General features: G+C 37.7%; 1 protein-coding gene across 1 annotated transcript; it reads left to right on the plus strand.

Moving 5' to 3' along the window:
- The first annotated feature begins 745 nt into the window (after nucleotides 1-745).
- lpar3 (lysophosphatidic acid receptor 3) lies at nucleotides 746-17,851 on the plus strand. Its single transcript, XM_065259556.1, has 3 exons — nucleotides 746-858; nucleotides 2,771-3,530; nucleotides 16,190-17,851. The coding sequence occupies exons 2-3, from the start codon at nucleotides 2,786-2,788 to the stop codon at nucleotides 16,519-16,521; spliced, it is 1,077 nt and encodes a 358-aa protein (XP_065115628.1). The 5' UTR covers nucleotides 746-858; nucleotides 2,771-2,785; the 3' UTR covers nucleotides 16,522-17,851.
- Nucleotides 17,852-19,125: the final 1,274 nt, after the last annotated feature.

A 19,125-nucleotide genomic window follows, 5' to 3' on the forward strand; every position in this document is an offset into this window, starting at 1 on the left:
GTACGTGGTTACAATAATTTTACTATAAATTTACTGTTTTTTTGTCCAAAAGGTGTACATTTAATGTATATATAATATACACATTAATATAAAAACTATAATTTCAATATTTTATTTGATTTTAAAAAGTTTATACATTATAAGTCTTCCTGTATTTAGAGTACAGGATGTGTACCTAAATGAGCATAAATGAGTCAGGCTATCGTTTAAAAAGACCCATCAAATATACCATCGATACGTTTTGAGGCGCTACCTTCGTACGCGATGTTACGCAATAGCGCGTTTAAAGCGTCCCGGTGCAACGCGTCACTTGTTCATACCGACACACAAAACGTTTTGTTCACTTGATTCCCACTAGGACTTTTTATTCCTGTTTTTGTCCTTACGAAAAATAACAATAGTATGCTAACCACACATTTCCCATTGTAGCTTAGTTTAACTATAATATTTGTAGCATAAATGGAAATCAATTTATCTTTAAACGTCGATACTATATTAAAAACATGGTTAATTTATGTGAGGGTGTAGACCAGATTGTGTATGTCTATGCGCGCGCTTTCCACGCCCTTTCCACATGCTGTAGATAAAAAGTGATGTTCGTTTTCATGCGGCTCTGTGCAGACCATTCCGTGCATGACGTAAAAGTCTCGCAAGAGCGCAGCTTTTGAATTCTCCTCGCGATACGTTGATATCATATCTGCGCAGCTTCGCCTGTAGTCGGACACACCTCTCGTTTCTCCGCCCTCAAACTCAAGATAAGCCTTCAGATGATACTTTGCCAGTCGCACCAGACTGAAGCGAAACTTCACATATCTAATGGAGAATACACCGAGGACCTGACGAGTTTTTTTGTTACTGGTAAGTGCTTTCATTCAACTGAACATTGTACTGCATGTATTTGCGCAGGTTTTTAAACATTCCTTAGGAAAGTTACTCCTGGTTATATTCAGCCCCGGCGCCAGAACGTTTGAACGGGAGGCACACAGCGCCAGTGCGTTAAGCAATCACTTGGTATCTTTAAATTTGAATCAATTCAAAGTCGCGCACTTTGTTTTCTCTCGCTTGTACCTTTTGGAACTAAAACGTCAGGTGCGCGCCTTCCGATGGACACTTGCAACTTTTGTATTAATATGTAATGAAAACTCTATTTAGGCTATAATAAAACTGCATTATGTGTATACGTGCAAAAATAGATAATTCTAAATGTTTTACACTTTGGATCACTACCGCCGTGAGCTTTATTCCTTATTTTTGTGAAAAGCAACATTACTTCAATTGTTTTGCCTGTTGCCTTGTAATTATCCCGTGCGTATTCTGACTTATTTGTGCCAGTAGTGATCACATCATGTTCTCTCTCGCCAGACTTGGCCGCCCGCAGGAATGATTTTAATATGTGCTCAGCCCCCAATGAGGGTGTCATTTTTGTTATTGTACTCATGCTGAATGACCGTCTGTGTCCGTGCGCGCGGGCGCGTCGTGTGTGCGCGGACAAAATCAGCTGCAAGTATTACGTTTAGGGTCAAATTATCACCAAAGCTACTTTAAAATCTCTGAAAAATATGCTAAGTGTATTTTTACACCTACTTTATGGCTTTTCCTTGATACTTTTTGACTTGAAGTTACTTTTAGTCACTTTGGATAAAAGTGTCTCCAAGTATATACATGTACAGGTACGTACAGTATACACAGTGTTCCTGTAAAACTGATCTACTGAGTGTTTTTTTACTATTAATATGTATAAAACTGTTCTCAAATAAAATAAATGTTATATATATTATTTTCATTACTACTTTTATTTGTTTAAATATACACTAAATTTATGTGCTAAAAATAGAAATGAATCTATTAAATGTACAATTTGTGCATATAAAGAAAGAAAAAATTATGCTTTTTTCCTACAATTTTATTTTAAGTTTAAAGTTATTTAGCATATATTAAACTATTTGCTAAAAGTTAAACATAACAGGAGGGTTAAATGAAAGTTTACTGTCAAAATGCATGCAAATAATAAACTTTTGTCATTAAGATGCAGTACCTGCGACAGATGGATTGTATGTTTACACATGTAGCATGGTTTTATTGATATCTCTGTAAAGAGAATGAGAAATACAAATTTGCTGGTTGTAAACATGCTCATAATGTGTAAAAATAATGCATGTAGGAGCACTATGATGACAAAAGTAAACAGAAAGATGATTCATGAGATCGGGCAAAAGCAGGTACCCATCTAGTAATGATGACCTAACATTGATATCAAGGTATTTTTCAAATTTATGCTGGTTTCTATTTTTTCATGCATGACTAGGTGTTAACCACATGTTCTACTGGCAGAGAGGAAATACATTGACCGCATTTCCTATTTTACAATCATGCGGAGTGTATTTGTAGAAAAATGACACTAATGAATTACATATGATATGATTATAACGAAGTAAAGGAATCATAAAATGCATGAAAGTAGCAGTCAAAATACACAACCTTTGTATTGTATACATTTTTAACAAACAATAACAAACTTTGACAAACATTTAGGAAACTTAAAATAAACAATCGCTTTTCCGTTTTACTGCAAAGTTTAGACTTCTTTAACAACTGAACAGCATGCAAAGGTAACTTGCATACATAATATTTAAACAAATACATGCAAATTGTATTAATAATACTAATCCTTCAAGTTCAAGCCCCAAAACTACACAGTTTAACGTATTAGCAAAATATAGATATGAATCAAAGTTTTTTATATCCTCATTTGTCTCCTCTTCACTCATAGTAATATTGTCCGAAGATGGCCAGGAACAACAGTTGCTACTATGACAAGCCCATGGGCTTCTTCTACAACATCAGCAACAGAACCAGCTCAGATGACTGGGACAAAACGAAACTCATCCTGGTTCAGGTTGCTGGATCTATATGCTGCTGCTTCATCTTAGTGGCTAATGCCATGGTCATCGCATCGGTGGTCACAAACCGGCGGTTTCACTACCCGTTCTACTATCTCCTCTCCAACCTCGCAGCCTCGGATTTTCTGGCTGGCATCGCTTACGTGTATCTCATGTTCAACACGGGAACAAAATCTCCTGAGCTGTCGGTGCAGGCCTACTTTTTTCGGCAGGGTCTGCTGGACACGAGCCTGTCTGCGTCCCTGTCTAACCTTGTGGTGATCGCCCTCGAGCGCTACATCTCTGTGATGAACTGCAAGGTTCACAGTAACCTCACCAAGCGTAGGGTGACCCTCCTGATCGCCCTGGTCTGGGCTATCTCTATATTCATGGGTGCGGTGCCTAGTTTGGGCTGGAACTGTATCTGTAGTCTGGACCTGTGCTCCAAGCTGGCTCCCATCTTTAGCCGGAGCTACCTGATCTTCTGGTCTGTGTCCAACTTGGTGCTTTTTCTCATCATGGTGGGCATATACATAAGGATATACATTTATGTGATGAGGAAAACGGCCGTTATGAAGGCTCATACCTCTGGATCTATAAATCGCAAGAGGACGCCAATCAAACTGATCAAAACTGTGATGACCGTACTAGGTTAGTATTGTTTACCGTATGTCCTTTTGACTAAGTGATCTTTTTTATCAGATTGGGTCTTGTGGAATGTAAGGTCAAGTTGCTTTGCAAACCATGCGTTGAAATCGTCACGTCGAACCCCCACACGCATTCCAGACCGTGATACGTATCAGTCAGCGTGAGGTATTAACCCTCAAGGGAATCGTGGCTCCTAAGTCGAAGTTCAATGGCAATTACAGGATAAGTTGGTTTATAGTTTTCCCACAGCCACTATAACCCTGTCCAAAGTCCACACCTTATACTTTAAGCATGATAAAGACACGCAGAACGCTGAATCTGTAGATTCAGCTCACAAAAATATGACACATAATCTCAGTTTCTTGCCAAACTTGTCACCCACCCAAAAATAGTCGGTTGGGGCAAGTGTGAGTAAATATTACTGTGACTTTGTTACATAGACATAGTAAATATTTAGATTGAAGGGATGTGATCACAGATCCTGTTAAGTGTAGACTTGATTAAACTTATTCTTGTATACGTTGTGTGATAAACAACTGATCCTTAAAACAAGAATCAAGCGTGGGATATCACCTAACCTAATTGAGGAAACACTGATAAAAAGCTCCGTGATGGGGAAAGAGTTAAAGGAAAACACCACAGTTTTTCAATATTTTACTATGTTCTTACCTCAAATTAGACGAATTAATACATACCCATTTTTTTTCAATGCATACACATAATGTTTGTACAGTACGTTGTGAATGTGTTAGCATTTAGCCTAGCCCCATTCATTTCTTAGGATCCAAACAGGGATGAATTTAGAAGCCACCAAACACTTCCATGTTTTCCCTATTTAAAGACTTTTAGGTGAGTAGTTACACGAGTAAGTATGGTGACACAAAATAAAACGTGGCAATTTTTTTAGCTAATTAAAAATGAGAACTATATTGTATGGCGGAAGAGCACTTATGCTACGTACACACCAAATGCGTAGCATCGCGTTGCTCGCTCTAGATTACTCGCAGGATTTAACTTTATGTCATGCCAATTTTTTTCCTGAGTTGAATATTTTCAACTTGTGTGAAGGCGCGTTTGAGACGAAAAGTGTGTGTTTTTCGCGACAGTCGTGCCGCCCTATTCGCGCCGCCCTATTCGCGTCATTCGCATCGCCACGCGTCTTTGCATTGACTTTGTATGTAATCTACTCGCGCAAATTGCTGAACTCGCGTTTGGTGTGTATGCCCCATTAGTTTGCAGCCCTTCGACCTTGGGCGCAGTAATATTGACAGAAGTTTGAATGAGAGGGGGAGGAGTCAGAAGTGATGATGTTACTGCGCTCCAAGGTCAAAGTGCTGCAAACTAAGTGCTCTTCCGCCATACAATATAGTTCTCATTTTTTATCCCCTAAAAATCGTCATGTTTTATTTTGTGCCACCATACTTACTCGTTTAACTACTCATGTAACAGTCTTTAAATAGTGAAAACATGGAAGTGTTTGGTGGCTTCTAAATTCATCCCTATTTGGATCCTAAGGAATGAATGGGGCTAGGCTAAATGCTAACACATTCACAACGCGCAGTACAAAGATTAAGTGCACGCATTGAATAAAGATAGGTTTGTATTAATTTTTCTAAGTTGAGGTCAAACATGGTAAAATATTGAAAAACAGTGGTGTTTACCTTTAAGGGAGACTTGTTATATGACAAGAATAACAATGATTTTTTTCTGTCTGCTTAACTCATTGCAGTTTTGGAAAAACAATAACATATTTACGACACAGTTGGCCTTTTGTTTTGTACCTTTTGTAAATTCATTCGATTTGGAGATCTCGATTGAGTCTCACTAGACAAGATAAGCTGCATGGGTTAAAAGGCATGTTAACAGATGGTTAACAAACAATGAGACGCACAAACACTGTCCGACCTTTGCATTGGCTAAATGTTATTAAAAGATAAATAGTGATAAAAACACAATTCAAGAATCAAATATAAAATATTCAGACAGTCAACCTTTACAATTGCAGTCAATATACCCTTTAAAAACCCGGGCACTTGGATGTGTTTGTGTCCAAACCTGCTTCCCAACTGTCTTAACCATCAAAACCTATTCAGCCAACCAGGTTTACCAACAAGGCCATGATGGTTGACGTCTTTTAGCATGGATTTGCTGGTCCACCACTTACAATAAATCAGTGCCAAAAACTCTTTTTAGTGTAACAAAGTTCTTCAAAGTCATTTCTAGGAAGCTCAGATGAAAGTTTGATAAAAGCAAGTTGTTACTTTAAGGAGTACAGTAACTTTGTCTAACAGATAGGGTTGATGTGGAGGAGCTGGCCATTTCCCAGCACAGCAGGGTTTCTTCAGGGCCGTATAATTATCTCACACAAGGTCGATCTTTACACTGACTGGAATCTGAATCAAACCACCGCTGTAAGTGGCCTGTGGCTTCGCTGTCGTAACCTCACATACTGTACAGTACAGTGCGTGTCTTTTCAAGCCAATAGTTCACATGTGCGAAGATCCTGTTTTGGCCAGACAGCATGGCTTTGTTTTCCGGAAAAGAGATTTTTGTTTTGAAAGCAGAGGTAACGTCTCGGAGACTCTACATAATGAAGATGCGTAGGGCTGTGGTTTATCCGAGTTTACAGGCCAGTACCCATTAGTTATTTCTTCAGCAAACTGCAGATGCTCGAGTTTTAAAATGCTACATTCTTTCTTTGTTGTCCTGTCACATGTGAGGTGAAGGTTACGTTAATCTGTCACACGTCTCTTCTTTGAAATTCTTTGTTTAAATAATGCTAGACACGGAAAGCTAAGTAAATCTCTTATGTTAATGTTTGCTAAGAAAAGCCCCACATGAAGTTAACAAAATGTTTCTTTACTTAAAGGTCCTGTTCTTTCTGTGTTTTTTGATTGTGTTTACAGTACAATATAACATGTGTTCATGTTTCACGTGTAAATAACGTGGTATTTTTCACAGAATTTACTTATCTGTATAGCGCTGTTTTCACTGTCCTCAAAACAGGCTGATGTCTTCCTTGTTCTATGAAGTCCTTCCTTCATACGTAACAAGTTCTGATTGTGTAGTTTGTTTAGTGTGTTGTGATTCGAAAGCAGTTTAGCTTGCCGTTAGCTTAGCTGGCGACTGACGTATTCCTGTGGGCGGAAACTGTTCTAGTGACATCATTAAAGCAGGAAGTAGAGAGCTGTAGTCCAAACCGGCCGTTCGCTGTAGGCTTTGAAAGTCACCTGACATTTAACTTTGAGCGTTATCATTTCACAGGTATTATTTATGCTATACAAAAAATGGGATTTAAAAGAATGTGACCTCAAAACAAAGATTACAAAAAGTTTATTTGCATACAATTAAATGTAAGTTTGTAGCTGGGTAACGATTGAGCAACTCTGGTGCAAAAGCCGATAAACACCCCTCTGACAAAAATGAGATAATGATATTAAAGTCGAAACGGAATAAAAAACAAAAATTTGTTTCGTAATATTATGATTTTTTTTTTACTAATGACTAAAGCTGTATTCAGACTAGCAGGGACTAGCAGTAGCAGAGCGACAAAATCTCATTCATTTCGATGGAAGATTGGCAACTTCCGGTGACACGAGCAATAGTGACCGTTGGCGACGGGCGTGTCGAGTCATGCAATAAAGTTGAGAAAAGTTTAACTTTATGCAAATTATGAGCAACTTTCGGGAGGGACTACCAGTCACCCATCTTTCATCAATTACTGGAGTGGACAGTACTCATTTGTTTATGACAACCAGATTTAGAAACTCCTCCTTACGACCTCATCGAAAGCGATGAGCGACACACAGCGACAAAATCGCTTATAATGTGAATGTACCTTTATCTGTGAGCTTTATTATTATATTTTTTAATTTATGTGCCCTTGTTATCTTTAATCTAAATCTAATAAAAATTCTTGGCCGAAACCGAAAACTGAAAAAGAGTAAACCAAGGCCGAAAACTGAAACCGAAACACCAAAATAATTTATAATTTTTTTATTTTATATATATTTTTATTATTATTTAATTATTAGTACCATTGCATTTATGGCTATCACTGTGTACAAACTTTACCAGGCGTGTGACGGATCACAAAACTCACGGTTCGGCTCACATTACAGTTTTTGAGGCACGGATCAGATTATTTTTCGGGTCAGCAAAAAGAGGGTGGGAAAAAATTTCATAACAAATAAAGAAATTGCAAACATTTATAAAAAAGCACAAAGTTATACATTCAGAAATCGAATTAAATGAGTCATAACACTGTTTTGTATAAATTAAATATATTATTATTTTAGAGCTACAGAAGTGATTTTCTCTTTGTCTTGGGTTGTTTGATTAACATTAATGACACAGACTTAAGTAGGTTAATTGGGGTAACTGTCTCTTTAAGACCAAATAAGCACTGGTTTCTGACTGTAATCTATACATACACTTAAGACATAAACAAATCTTTTTATTAAAGAATACTGTGGAGATAATTTTGTTTATATGTGCCCTTTCTTTTTTAAACGCGTGAGTACACTATTGAGGGCACTTAAACGCGCGCACACACAGAGACCGAGGGTGAATCCCAAACAGCGCAAGCAACAGTCCCTCCACATAAAAACATTACGTTGTTATTCAGTGCTTTATTCGCCAAATGAATGTTAATGGATTACAGTATGAGTTTATCTGTTTGCGGTTTCTGTTTGCGTCATCACAACATTTCGGCCGTATTGTTTCGGTGCTAAAAGTCTCTTTTGGGCCATTTCCGGACGAAAGTTTTCGGTGGCCGAATATTCGGTGCATCCCTAATAAAAAACACAAATCTCCTCCCCTCCTGAAAAAGGATCTCTCTTTATTTCCAGTCATATGGTTTGGCAGGGGGGCGCAGTCCGAAAAAAATTGCAGCGATTAGCAATTAGCAACATGACCCAACTTCAAACGATCCAATCAGTTCTCGATGGACGAATTCCAGCCCTAACTTCTTAAAATTTATTTCAAAAACCGTTTCACTTGAATATACATCATTACGTGGAAAATTTGACAATCGCTACTTCCGTTTCATGGCAACTTTAACCAAATGCTCTTGGCAAGTATTATATGTTCATCAAATACCTTTGATTAATCTGCTTAATCCCGGCCTCAGGCCATTTAGAAATACCGCTTTGTTGGCCGATAAATGGCACTTTAATTTTTAAGCAAAGCCCTAAGTGCATGGAAGATGCATTTGATGAACTGCGGCGCACGAATCGACCGTGTTTCACATTCAAACTTGTTTCCCTTGTGAGTACTTGGACCTAAATCCTTTGTACATTCTGACTTTCAATATTTGCAATGTTTCTAGTTGCATCTTTGGTGATTTTGCAATTGTTTTGTCTGCCAAAAATGCTTGCATGCATTTTGCAGTGAAAGAGTCAAATTTGTTAAAATACCAATGAAATGACTAAAGTGACAAGACATTTCAATCGCTGACCAATGATCTTTTCATTTCCATCAAAGTGAAATTACTAAACCGAGACATAAGACCCTGATGACATAAAAAAAATGCTGATTTACAAGGAAACATGTCAGACGCACTAAGAGGGTTTTGCATCTGAACTTCGAGCGTGAAATCGAGCTTGAAAATAGTCAAAACTTTTACTCCCTGGAGTTTTTTCAACCCCCAAGGGAGTCAGCTGAAATTGGCTTAAAGGAATATTCCATTTTCTTAAAAGAAAAATCCAGATAATTTACTCACCACCATGTCATCCAAAATGTTGATGTCTTTCTTTGTTCAGTCGAGAAGAAATTAAGTTTTTTGAGGAAAACATTGCAGGATTTTTTTCATTTTAATGGACTTTAATAGACACCAACAATTAATACTTAACTCAACACTTAACAGCCAAACGAGGCATAAGGGTCTTATCTAGCAAAACGATTGTCATTTTTGACAAGAAAAAAAAAATGTTTTTTTAAACCACAACTTCTCGTCTAGGTCCGGTCCAGCGCGACCTAACGTAAATGCGTAGTGATGTGGGAGGTCACGTGTTACATATATAAAACGCACATTTGCGGACCATTGTAAACAATAAACTGACACTGACACTTAAAGACATTAATTAGTATCAGTTGACATACAACAACGTAGGAACGGTCCTCTTTTAACACACTTGTAAACACTGGGGCGGAGTTTCGCGTTCGTCCTCTGTGACCTCTTGACGTCATGACGTATTGTGTGGGGTCACGCTGACGCGTCACGACCGGATCTAGAAGAGAAGTTGTGCTTTAAAAGTGTATATTTGTTATTTTTATTGTCAAAAATGACAATCGTTTTGCTAGTTAAGACCCTTATGCCTCGTTTGTGATCGTTTAGAGTCCTTTGAAACTCTGTTGAAAAAAACTGTTAAGTGTTGAGTTAAGTATTAATTGTTGGTGTCTATTAAAGTCCATTAAAATGAGAAAAATCCTGCAATGTTTTCCTCAAAAAACATAATTTCTTCTCCACTGAACAAAGAAAGACATCAACATTTTGGATGACATGGTGGTGAGTAAATTATCTGGATTTTTCTTTTAAGAAAATGGACTATTCCTTTAACTTTGAACTCTCTTCTATACGTTACATTATTACTATGCTTGCTAGTACGGTTTAATCTTAGCTGCTGTACTCTGCTGCTTATGTTGTCCATGGATTTTTCGGTTTTCTCCTGCTTTTATTCATGTAAAGCTGCTGTTTTAATAAATAAAATAAAATTTAAATTGAATTAAACTAAACAGGAACTGCTGAAATCGCATAAATATTGAATGAGCTCATCTTTGTCTGTTGCAGAATAGCGTGTAACATTATAGCATTGCATTGTTTCACACAATATCTTTTCAGTTTGGTTACCGGGGTTGCCAATAAAAAGGCTGTCATTATTTACTGTAAGGCTTTAAATAATTCAATTATATTTTTTTAATGTTGCATCTGGATGTCATTTTATCCTCTGACAGCCCAAGCATGGTGACCATTCCTTTGTACAATTTTATCAATTGTTCCTTTGTACAATTTTAGATTTTCCGAGACTTATTTTAAAATATTCTGGTCATTTTGAGATCTGCACAAGGCCACCACTGTTTTACTACTGTTTGTGAAGTGTGCTGTGTAATAAATGCATAAATGCAGGGATTTTACACAACACATCTTGAACAAATATGGCATGCCTCAATCCTCCAGATGTTTTTTTTTTTAATACAATTAAAGGGTACGAGTGTTCACTTAAATGGCGAACTTAGCAGAAACCTCAGAGGAACCCCCGTTTGATGAGGTTTCAATGTAACCTCTACCATATATGTGCTCCCCCAGTAGTAAGCCTTTCTTTAGCCACTTAAGCACATTTATCACACTTTCAAATTAAAGGTTGCATGCAGTTTCAATTGAAAGAACCTACACAAAAATCGCACAGGCAGAGAAAAGCTTGTCATTGTTCAGTGTATTTTTTTTTTAGTTTTGAAGGACGTGCCGATACATGTCAAACACCTGATATCCATCCTGTTTGTCCGAGCTTGTTTTTGCGGTGCAGACGGGACTTCATGCTAACTTGAAAGAATTAATGGGAAGTACAACTGAAAGCAGCTTTGATGCAGTGATTCACTATGAGGGCTTTTTGAACATGTCAGGACAGAAACGCATTCTCTGAGAGTGCTTTGAGGACACGACATGAGAAATAGTAGTTTGTTTCAAGACAAGGTGAAGAGGCTATTTGGTAAAGGTTGTGTTTAGAGGTTCAGCTAAGCCGGGTTTCATGATAAAAAATGCTGCAATCTGATTGCCCGTGGGAACCAATGATAACTTTCTCTGTTTTCACTTCCTGAAAAATATTTTCACATGTAGGTGAGTTGATACAGTATTTATTTTCGATGTGCTTGGACACATTTAACATTTATTCATGTTATTTAATTAGATACAGAAAATTAAATACAAACATTAATGAACATATTGTAATTTTTTCTCAGAATAATTTGAACTTTTCTTACATCTGAACCAGAGATAGATTGACATAGAGACATAGAGTAGATACAGATGACAAATACAATAGGTATGGTAGACAGACAGACAGACAGACAGACAGACAGACAAATAGATACAGTAAACAGATAGACAGACAGATAAATACAATAGATATACAGACACAGAAGACAGATAAACAGATAGATACATAGGTGGGTAGGTAGACAGACAGACAGACAGACAAAGTAGACAGACAGACAGACACAGTAGACAAATAAACAGTTAGACACATAGGTGGGTAGACATACAGGCAGACATACAAACAAACAAACAAACAAACAAACAGTTACAGTAGACAGACAGACAGACAGACAGACAGACAGACAGACAGACAGACAGACACTGTAGACAGATAAACAGGTGGATACATAAGTGGGTAGACAGACAGATGAATAAATAAACAGATAGACAAACAAACAAACAAACAAACACACACAAGCAGATACAGTAGACAGACAGACACACACACACACACACACACACACACACACACACACACACACACACACACACACACACACACACACAGATAGACAGACACAGTAGACAGATAAACGGCTAGATACATAGGTGGGACAGACAGACAGACAAATAAATAGACAGACAGATAGACAGACACAGTAGACAGATAAACACAGACCGACAAACAAATAAATAAACAGATATACAAACAAACAAACCAAAGACACAGACAGATACAGTAGACAGACAGACACACAGACACAGTTGATAGATAAACAGCTAGATACATAGGTGGGTAGACAGACAGACAAACAAATAAATAAATAGACAGACAGACAGATAGACAAACACACAAACAGACACAGTTGACAGACAGACGCAGTAGACAAATAAACAGCTAGATACATAGGTGGGCAGACAGACAGACAAACAAACAAAGACACAGACAGATACAATAGACAGACAGACACACAGATAGACAGACACAGTAGACAGATAAACGGCTAGATAGATAGGTGGGTAGACAGAAAGACAGACAAATAAATAGACAGACAGACAAACACATACAACAGATACAGTAGACAGACAGACAGACAGACAAACAAATAAACACACAGACAGATACAGTAGACAGACAGATAGACACCATAGACAGATAAACAGCTAGATACATAGGTGGGTAGACAGACAGACAGACAGATAAATAAACAGATAGACAGACAAACAAAAACACACACAGACAGATACAGTAGGCAGATAGACAGACAACATAGTAGACAGATAAAAAGCCAGATACATAAGTGGGTAGACAGACAGACAGACGAATAGACAAACACATTCAGCAGATACAATAGACAGACAGACAAACAAACAAGCACACAGACAGATACAGTAGACAGATAGACAAATAAATAAACAAACAGATAGACAGACAAACAAAAACACACACAGACAGATACAGTAGGCAGACAGACAGACATCGTAGTAGACAGATAAGCAGCTAGATACATAAGTCGTCAGACAGACGAATAGACAAACACATTCAGCAGATACAGTAGACAGACAGACAAACAAACAAGCACACAGACAGATACAGTAGACAGATAGACAAATAAATAAACAAACAGATAGACAGACAAACAAACAAACACACAGACAGATACAGTAGACAGATAGACAAATAAATAAACAAACAGATAGACAGACAAACTAACAAACACACAGACAGATACAGTAGGCAGACAGACAGACATCGTAGTAGACAGATAAACAGCTAGATACATAAGTGGGTAGACAGACAAACTAACACCCAGACAGATAAGGTAGACAGACAGACAGACATCGTAGTAGACAGATAAGCAGCTAGATACATAAGTCGTCAGACAGACAAATAGACAAACACATTCAGCAGATACAGTAGACAGACAGACAAACAAACAAACAAGCAAGCACACAGACAGATACAGTAGACAGATAAACGGCTAGATAGATAGGTGGGTAGACAGAAAGAAAGACAAATAAATAGACAGACAAACACACAGACAGATACAGTAGACAGACAGATAGACACCATAGACAGATAAACAGCCAGATACATAAGTGGGTAGACAGACAGACAGACAAATAAATAAACAAACAGATAGAAAGACAAACAAACAAACACATATACAGATACAGTAAGCAAACAGACAGACATCGTAGTAGACAGATAAACAGCTAGATACATAAGTAGGTAGACAGACAGACAGACAGACAGACAAAAAAAATGAACAGATAGACAGACAAACAAACACACAGACAGATACAGTTGGCAGACAGACAGACATCGTAGTAGACAGATCAACAGCTAGATACATAAGTGGGTAGACAGACAGACAAATAAATGAACAGATAGACAGACAAACAAACACACAGACAGATACAGTTGGCAGACAGACAGACATCGTAGTAGACAGATCAACAGCTAGATACATAAGTGGGTAGACAGACAGACAGACAGACAGACAAATAAATGAACAGATAGACAGACAAACAAACACACAGACAGATACAGTAGGCAGACAGACAGATATTGTGGTAGACAGATAAACAGCTAGATAAATAAGTGGTTAGACAGACAGACAGACAGACAAATAAATGAACAGATAGACAGACAAACAAACAAACAAACAAACACACAGACAGATACAGTAGGCAGACAGACAGATATTGTGGTAGACAGATAAACAGCTAGATAAATAAGTGGTTAGACAGACAGACAGACAAATAAATGAACAGATAGACAGACAAACAAACACACAGACAGATACAGTAGGCAGACAGACAGATATTGTGGTAGACAGATAAACAGCTAGATAAATAAGTGGTTAGACAGACAGACAGACAGACAAATAAATAAACAAACAGATAGAAAGACAAACAAACAAACACATATACAGATACAGTAAGCAAACAGACAGACATCGTAGTAGACAGATAAACAGCTAGATACATAAGTAGGTAGACAGACAGACAGACAGACAGACAGACAAAAAAAATGAACAGATAGACAGACAAACAAACACACAGACAGATACAGTTGGCAGACAGACAGACATCGTAGTAGACAGATCAACAGCTAGATACATAAGTGGGTAGACAGACAGACAAATAAATGAACAGATAGACAGACAAACAAACACACAGACAGATACAGTTGGCAGACAGACAGACATCGTAGTAGACAGATCAACAGCTAGATACATAAGTGGGTAGACAGACAGACAGACAGACAAATAAATGAACAGATAGACAGACAAACAAACACACAGACAGATACAGTAGGCAGACAGACAGATATTGTGGTAGACAGATAAACAGCTAGATAAATAAGTGGTTAGACAGACAGACAGACAGACAAATAAATGAACAGATAGACAGACAAACAAACAAACACACAGACAGATACAGTAGGCAGACAGACAGATATTGTGGTAGACAGATAAACAGCTAGATAAATAAGTGGTTAGACAGACAGACAGACAGACAAATAAATGAACAGATAGACAGACAAACAAACAAACACACAGACAGATACAGTAGGCAGACAGACAGATATTGTGGTAGACAGATAAACAGCTAGATAAATAAGTGGTTAGACAGACAGACAGACAAATAAATGAACAGATAGACAGACAAACAAACACACAGACAGATACAGTAGACAGACAGACAGATATTGTGGTAGACAGATAAACAGCTAGATAAATAAGTGGTTAGACAGACAGACAGACAGACAAATAAATAAACAAACAGATAGAAAGACAAACAAACAAACACATATACAGATACAGTAGGCAAACAGACAGACATCGTAGTAGACAGATAAACAGCTAGATACATAAGTAGGTAGACAGACAGACAGACAGACAGACAGACAAAAAAAATGAACAGATAGACAGACAAACAAACACACAGACAGATACGGTTGGCAGACAGACAGACATCGTAGTAGACAGATCAACAGCTAGATACATAAGTGGGTAGACAGACAGACAGACAAATAAATGAACAGATAGACAGACAAACAAACACACAGACAGATACAGTAGGCAGACAGACAGATATCGTCGTAGACAGATAAACAGCTAGATAAATAAGTGGTTAGACAGACAGACAGACAGACAGACAGACAGACAGACAGACAAATAAATGAACAGATAGACAGACAGACAGACAAACAAACACACAGACAGACAGATACCGCAGATTAACAGTTAAAGGTGCAATGTGTAACTTTAAGAAGGATCCCTTGCAATATAAAAAGAAATGCAATATAATCTACATAACTATATTATCAGTGGTGTATAAAGACCTTACATCATCAACTGTATTGTTTTCATTACCTTAGAATGAGGTTTTTATCTCCATACACTGCGAAATCGCCATTACTGCAAATCGCCATCATGTTTTTACAGTAGCCCTAAACAGACAAACTGTTCTACAGAGCGCGTTTCGTCCCAAAGTTGTCTCAGTCGGCGAAATGTTTGTCATGTGGCAGCTACCATATGCGTTTTTGAAACTGAGGGGTGAGCTGTTGCTTGCAATTCGTTATCTCACCACTACAATAATAATACAAATGCCTAAATATTACAAAAACATCATTAATAATTCCATTAATTTATCTCTCTGTGTATCTGTGTCTCTTTAGGAGCGTTTGTGATCTGCTGGACCCCCGGGCTCGTGGTTCTTCTCCTGGACGGACTGAACTGCGAAAAATGTAACATCCTGTTGTTCAAGCGTTCCCTCCTCCTCCTCGCCGTTCTCAACTCTGTCATGAACCCGATCATCTACTCTTACAAAGACGAGGAAATGTGGACCACCATCAAGAACCTGATGCGCTGCAATTGCACAGGAACGAGGCGTCAGAGGTCGTCCAGAGCCAACATCCAACGCGACTCGGGGCGAGAGACGAGCAGCAGCCTCAAGGAGACCACGACAGACGACAGCAAAGTTTCCACACTGGAGATGCTAAAGTCTTGAAGGCCGATGGAGTTTACTTGTTTTGATTGCTATGAAAATGTCTTGCAGAGATGAAGTGTTAGTTTGACTGATACTCAAATATCGTGGTACAAAAAATTTGGGAGATTTTCGAAACGGATGAAGAATGAGTAGTGTGGGATCAGGACGTTACAAATGCCAGATTCAGATTGCCCACATAAACAGCAACGCACAAGATGTCAAAACATGCGTATGACCCACCAGGTTAGTTTCGATGGAAACGGACTTATAAGGTTGTGTTTTACCTCAGTAATTCAACTATCGACAATACATCAGATTGTGATTTTTCTTTTAAGAATGCTGAACTGGATTTATTAGTTTGCGGTACAGACAAGTAATCTGTGAACCTGTTGATTACTTCTTAAGTATACTGTACTTTATTTAGAAATCATGTATGTACTAAATATGTAGATCATACGTTATGTGGATATCACTGTAAATATTTTGTAACATACTGTTAATAATATACATTTGAGAGAGATTTTAACCATAGAATTAACTCCTCAAAATGTACATGCATTTCTTTTTTGTAAGAATAATGAGTTTAAGATAGATGATGTGTATATAATACGTTGATTTTGTGGTCGTACTTTCTATTTTGTGATTAGTTATGCCCTGTTCACGTAGCTCTTGTGTTGTTTTTAAGAAAATTTGGTCCCTAGCTGTTAAGATGCACCATGTAGGTGGAGACGTGTATACATTTGGTACCAGTATGTATCTTTAAGCTATTAATATGCACTCTTTGGTACCAATATGTACTTTTTAGCTACTAATATGAACTCTTGAGTCTTTAGGTACAAAGTGTACCGCCCATGTGACAGCTGGGGACCTTTTTTTTTGACAACGTGCCCAACCATTTACTCTAAAAACTCAGAATTAAATATGTCTGCATTTCATTGCATACAGTAGGTAACAAAATAAACTAAGGGGTGCCTGCAATCAAATGCTGGTGGAGATTGTCACTCAGTTTGTAAAAAAATCCAGCTAAAGTCATTTTTAGTGATTTACATACAGTAAAATAATCATACATAGTGTAAAAACATTCATATAAGCTTAATATCTTTAATATAGACTGAGTAAGGTCATTTCAAAGATGCCCCAAATCTTATAGTTGAGATGTTAGCCTTGTTTTCAAAGGGAGGGTCACATATACTTTATATATATGACAGTAACTAAAATCCTATTCAAAGGATTATATAACATGTTCAACACAGTAATGTGTTCAAGTTGTGTATATATTAATCAAAATGAATTTGTAAATAAAGTTGACTGTATATATTGTTTTGTTTGAATAAAATGCAAAAAAATGTAATCTTTATTATGAAATTTTTTTCTATATACACCTCACCTAAAGGACTATTAGGAACACCATACTAATACAACGTTTGGCCCCCTTTGGCCTTCAGAACTGCCTTAATTCTACATGCCACAAGGTGCTGAAAGCATTCTTTAGAAATGTTGGCCCATATTGATAGGATAGCATCTTGCAGTTGATGGAGATTTGTGGGATGCACATCCAGGGCACGAAGCTCCCATACCACCACATCCCAAAGATGCTCTATTGGGTTGAGATCTGGTGACTGTGGGGTCCATTTTAGTACAGTGAACTCATTATCATGTTCAAGAACTAATTTAAAATGATTCAAGTTTTGGTGCATTATCCTGCTGGAGGTAGCCTACAGAGGATGGGTACATGGTGGTCATAAAGCAATGGACATGGTCAGAAACAATGCTCAGGTAGGCCGTGGCATTTAAACAATGCCTAATTGACACTAAGGGGTCTAAAGTGTGCCAAGAAAACATCCCCCACACCATTACACCACCACCACCAGCCTGCACAGTGGTAACAAGGCATGATGGATTCATGTTCTCATTCTGTTTACGCCAAATGAATGTCTCAACAGAAATCAAGACTTATAAGACCAGGCATCATTTTTCCATTCTTCAATTGTCCAATTTTGGTGAGCTCTTGAAAATTGTAGCCTCTTTTTTCGTATTTGTAGTGGAGATGAGTGGTACCCGGTGGTAACCCATCCACCTCAAGGTTGTGAGTGTTGTGCCTTCACAAATGCTTTGCTGCATACCTCGGTTGTAACGAGTCGTTATTTCAGTCAAAGTTGCTCTTCTATCAGCTTGCATCAGTCGGCCCATTCTCCTCTGACCTCTAGCATCAACAAGGCATTTTCACCCACAGGACTGCCGCATACTGGATGTTTTTCCTTTTTCATAGCATTCTTTGTAAACCCTAGAAATGGTTGTGTGTGAAAATCCCAGTAACTGAGCAGATTGTGAAATACTCAGACCGGCCCGTCTGGCACCAACAACCAGGCCACGCTCAAAATTGCTTAAATCGCCTTTCTTTCAAATTCTGACATTCAGTTGCAGAACAAACTGCAACTTTTCCCACCCAGTAGTATAATTTATAATTTCCTATAGTTAACTGTAGCAAACTGTAGTATATACTATAGTATATTGTAGTAACTGTAATACAGAATAGTATAATTATTACGATATACTAGTGTTTACTATGATAACACTATAGTATCTAGGAAGTTCACAAAATAGTAGATTAAATTGACTTGCAAA

The sequence above is a fragment of the Paramisgurnus dabryanus genome, chromosome 24 (genome assembly GCF_030506205.2).
Source record: "Paramisgurnus dabryanus chromosome 24, PD_genome_1.1, whole genome shotgun sequence".
Taxonomy (NCBI): domain Eukaryota; kingdom Metazoa; phylum Chordata; class Actinopteri; order Cypriniformes; family Cobitidae; genus Paramisgurnus; species Paramisgurnus dabryanus.